The sequence below is a fragment of the Epinephelus moara genome, chromosome 22 (genome assembly GCF_006386435.1).
Source record: "Epinephelus moara isolate mb chromosome 22, YSFRI_EMoa_1.0, whole genome shotgun sequence".
Classification (NCBI taxonomy): domain Eukaryota; kingdom Metazoa; phylum Chordata; class Actinopteri; order Perciformes; family Serranidae; genus Epinephelus; species Epinephelus moara.
Window position 1 is genome coordinate 24,783,200 of NC_065527.1, and position 5,115 is coordinate 24,788,314.

The following is a 5,115-nucleotide window of genomic DNA, read 5'->3' on the forward strand; positions in this document are numbered from 1 at the left end:
GATGACTACACAGACCTGACCACTGTTAAAGCACAGTGTCACTGTTGGTGGGATACATGTTGAAGGGGTGGCCTGTGGGCTGGCCTGCATACAGCATTCGGCCCCTGTTAGTGGTGACCAACACTGACTAGGACTGTAGTTGACGGTATGAACTGGTTGTATTTATTGCAGGGCTTCTGTTCCCGATTGCATTATTGAACAGTTTATATTTATGAAGTACACCACCACCTGTACAGCACCTTTGTCATGGGTAAAAAGAAATTGTCTTGATGATCCAGTGTCCATGATAATGATGTCACCATGTCAGACTGCTCGTATCATGATCAGTGTAAGATGGAAAGAGACAGTTTATTTTTTTAATCATATCCTGAAATAAAAGTGCCTGCGTTATTACAAGAAAGACATTACACCTGGTTCATGTGTTGGGAGAAAGCAAAAGTTAGGATAAAGGTTTAAAAACAAAGTACTGTACTGTGAAAACACTGTGCTGATGAATCAGAGAATACGCCTGAATCTGCAGCTCCTCTAGGCTTTATGGAGTGTTATAGTGAGATTCACCTCATTGTCTAGCAGTCCAGTTCACATCTTTACTGTTTTGGTTCCCTCTCATTGCTCTCAAAGCATCGTTTTCTCATAGCAGTTGTTTTCAGAGGAAAAACCCCACTGTACACCACAGCCTCAGCGCCACACACTAGACAGACACATTTAGAGACAGCAGCTAAAGAGAGAGAAATGACCTCTCGGGAGTTGGTAGAGACCAAAAACAGAGCTAAAAGTAAAGTGAATATTGGACTTGCATTCAGCAGGTGGACACAAACACAACTCCAAAATGTAACGTTGCTCCATATTTGTTGGATGTATAAATAAGCAACTTTGTCAACAAGTTCACCATATCAAGTTAAAAGGTGATATGTCACTGTTGTTCTGCTGCCCTCAAGTGGCCAAAAATTTATCTTACTGCAGGTTACGAACTGCAGGTGTACAGTGTTTTGTTGGATATGATTCTCACCGTGTTTCTTTTCCTAAACCTAACCACAGTATCTTTACTTGCCTAAACCTAACCTCCGTAACAATGCTAATTAGGTTACTTGACATTAAGTACGTAAAGTCATTCCTGGGGAGCCAATTCGTAAAGTATCATATGAACCATTGTATGAGGATACATTGGCATATGAATAAAGATACATTTTCAAAAAGGTTATATGAGGCTAACTCGTCATCAGATGACAGATTCCAAGATTGCATTTTGGCCAATGCTTTCATTCTCTGCCAGTGAACTGTTCACCTGCTGTTCAAAAACGATTAATACTACTTGGACTACACTATGCATATCAGCTACTGCTTGTAAACAGTATTTCCATTTAAAGTTGCAGTCAACCCCAGACTTGCTATGAGCTATTGCTGAAGTTTTTTCATTGGTGTGTCTGGATTTTCTTTTAGATGCATGCTGCTTATGCTCTGGCACCTAGTCACTTCCTTTTTTATAAAGTCCCAGCCTAACCTGTCTGCCGTGCCAATGAATAGAGAGGGCAAATGCACAGCCACACACTTCTAGTGGGGTTATAAGCGATGTTTGAGAGGGATTACTTTTGAAGGAGTCGATACATTGTTTTTGTTAAGGTTTCAGTTCAAAAGCAGACCCAAATGCAACACAGCCAGCAGGCAGGTGGATTAAACAGAAAAACAAGCTTTAATGTAGCTGATAAAGTACATCCAAGACAGGCATGTAATGAAACTGAAGATGCAGGCAGACGTAATTCAAAGTACAAAAGAAAGAAGCACCAAAGCTAAACTGAGAACAAACCAGGATGGTACCATGACTACGAGGATGACCACAGAGAAGCAATCCAACTAGGAACACGAGAGATCAGCGCAAGCAGGGAAAGCAAACCAGGGAATGAACTGACAAAGGACAAAACTAATCACAAGAACAAGACTCGGCTAAAGTAGGTGGGCATGGGCAAAAGGAGGGAAAACACGGGGGTTTGCTGACAATGACAGTGTGGGTAGGGAACACTAGGGTGAAACAAACAAGACTAATAGAAGATAGGGGTGCAGGGAAAACTCTGGAAATAGGGAAGGACTAATGAGACTGATAGGAGGCAGGCGTGACAGGAAACAGACAAAGATAGGGAGTAACATAGGAAGACATGACTCATGAGGAGACTGACTTTCAGAATAATACAATAATACAAAACTAAAGGACATGACAGTCTTTTCATAAACTCCTGCATCGTATGCCTTTAATGAGAGTGCAAGTAAATACCTCAAATGCACAGTATGCTTCAGTGTGGCAAGAAAACAAATAGCATTCTCAATTTATCAGCTCATCACCCCTATATGTCAGACACCAAAAATATCTGCTAAAATTGTTTCCGTATTATTGTACAGACTGCAAAGAATTCCACTAACACTCAATAACTGGATGTGAAAAGGAAAGCTTTCCTTTTTTCCCCCAGACAGCCATAGTCACCCCTTACATTAATCATTAGAGGCTCAGCTGAACAGGCCACGAGATTTAAAAGTTCTGTGGTCTGCTCTGTTCCTCTGCATTGTGCCTGCTGCTGTATAATGAATGCTGAGCTGCAGGTATTCAGGCAATGAAACCCAATCCGTGTTTGAATTACTGCGCTGCACTACACTGCGAGGCTGCTGGTTATTTGGTACATTAACGCATAGTCAAGTATCTCATTAACATAAGCCATAAAGAAAGTGCGAAAGAGACACGTATGGGAACTTTGAATGGAAACTTAAGCGGCCCAAAAACTAGAACGCTAACTCTCCAGAGCTCCTGATTTAAAACTTCAAAGTCTTTTTCAAAATATGTGCGTGGCAGCTACAACTCAAAATGTCCACAACACTGACAGAAAGAGTCGACAGAAATAGCAGCAAAATATTCTTTTGATAATCCACATGAATTCATCCGCCAAGCTTTGTAGTCTCCACACTCCTTTGATATTGTTCTGCAAGCGTCCACTGAATAGACCCAGGTCAGACTGTATTTTAAATCCTCCTCTTAGCCCTGCTTGATAATGACCGAGGTTATTTTACAAGTACCTGTAAGAGGATTGCCAGTGCCACTCTGACCCAGGTGTTAACATCACACCAGCAGAGTAATGATCACTCCATCATCCTGGCCTTGCCACAGCATCTCCCCTTCAAACGCCACCTTCCCGTGTTTCCTGGCTCTCATCAGGATCCCCACTACCTTATCAGAGATCCGAACATATCTGTCAAACAGCTGTCCAAACGTGATGCGTGTCTTTCCATCCGGGTCTGGATCGGCCATAGTCCTGATAACGTAGCACATGTCAGCTATCTCGCGGTGGATGTGCTGCTCGGCACGTTTGGCTCTCTCTGCAGTTTTGGATCCCTCTTTGGGGCGTCCGTAACCGTCCTCACCCTTTTGGATGCGGAGGGACATGGAGTAATCATAGTCGAAATATTCACTGAAGGGGTTCAGTTTCTGGCTGACGGTGTGCTCTGAGGCCCAGTCCTGCCAGCGGCTCTTGAGGTTTCCCACAGCGCTGTATTTCTTGGAGAGGGTGTTGATCTTGTTGGCATCCTCAGCTTCCTTTTTGTACCTGAGAAGGAGGTCAGATTATGTTACAAATAAGTAAAAATATACAATAGGCTCAGATCTGTTTTGAATCTGCAATAGGAGCTGCAAATATTCAATAGTAAGAAGGTGTTGTTTTTTTATTTGGTCTTAAGGGTCAATGCAGACCTAATTCACAGGTTTCCGAATGTCTTGGTCATGAGATGCAAGGAAAATTGAAAAGTGAGTAAAAGATGAGATCATGGCTAGTCGTTTTTATGCCTTAAACTGCAAGAATCACAAAAGCAAAGTTCATTCTCACAAGAAGGAAACCTCCCTGTTTGCCCATGAGACCTTGACACCCGCCTCTCCAAACATGCCACAGTTGAAACCCAAATACTGTAAGATAACCTTTGAAATCTTTGACTATGTTGATTTAAGTTCTAATGGAATAGGTACTTGATCTTTTTGGAAACTGCTACTTCCTTGAAGACTTATCATCTTGACCTCATGGTGCACAAGGGCATGTAGATACGAATTTCTGCCCACTCTGTCGAATCAAGTTACCTTTCTCTCCACAGCTAACAGTTTCCTGAAGGAATACTTCACCTCCCAAACTACCATTTGCATATCAGGCACTCAACCCATGTTACGTTGAATTTATTATCCAGTTGTATGCTCAGTACTTTCCAAACGGACAGCTCTTTCCAATAGGGAACTGAACTAAAAGTGAAACCTCTTCAAAGCCAGACTCCATTGACAAAAACAGGAATTTTACCTCGCTGAACATGGGAGCTGTTGGTCTACCACAGCCTCCATCAGTTAGTTTGTTTGTTATTGTGTGCCTCTAAAGTTTAAAGGGTTAGTTCAGATTCAGCAAAGTCATGCAATAATGTAAACAAACCAATCGAGGTACTGGTAGACCAGCAGTTCCCATTTTCAGCAAGATAAAATCACTGGTTTTGTTAATGGAGTCTGGCTGTGAAGAGAGCATAAGTAAGCTTAACTCTCTGTGCAGTTCTGTGTCAGAAAGGAATGTCTGTTTTGGAAGTACTTAGCAAACCAATGGAAAAATGAGACTTGGATTACACTGCACAAGTTGTGTGAGAGTTTGCAAACTGGTGTTATGATATAGTTTTGCTGTGGACCCCTATGACTACAATTCATCAATAATTTTCTCAGTTTTTAAAGTCTTTGTTCACCTCATGTAAGAAAATCAAAGTTTTCTTCATGAATCACCATAACATGGAGAGAGTAACTGACATACCACTTATGCTTTGGGGGGTGAAGTAGTCCTTTGAGAAAGTAAAGATCCTTTTTCGTCTGACCTTCAAGAATTGAGTGTCAGTGTTGTGCCCCTATTTTCTTAGCATTTCAAAACAAATTTCATTCAAAACAACATCCTCTCTCTACTGGAGAAATAATATGAAGCACACTGATCGTACTGGGAGCGTACCTATGTTCCCCGGGTTCTATGTTCCCTGGGTCCTATGTTCCCCGCTTTGTATGGGACCCCAAAAGGGTCCTATGTTCCCCGCTTTGTATGGGACCGGGGAACATAGAACCCTTTTTAATAA

The 5,115-nt window shown here is 41.9% G+C and overlaps 1 protein-coding gene across 1 annotated transcript in view; it reads right to left on the reverse strand.

Annotated features, from left to right (window-relative positions):
- Positions 1–2,755: 2,755 nt before the first annotated feature.
- Positions 2,756–5,115, reverse strand: part of abrab (actin binding Rho activating protein b) — a 3,563-nt gene continuing 1,203 nt past the window's right edge. The window contains exon 2 of the mRNA XM_050034814.1: positions 2,756–3,584. Within this exon, the coding sequence (XP_049890771.1) occupies positions 3,101–3,584 (484 nt within the window). The 3' untranslated portion in view covers positions 2,756–3,100. The remainder of the gene's footprint in view (positions 3,585–5,115) is intronic.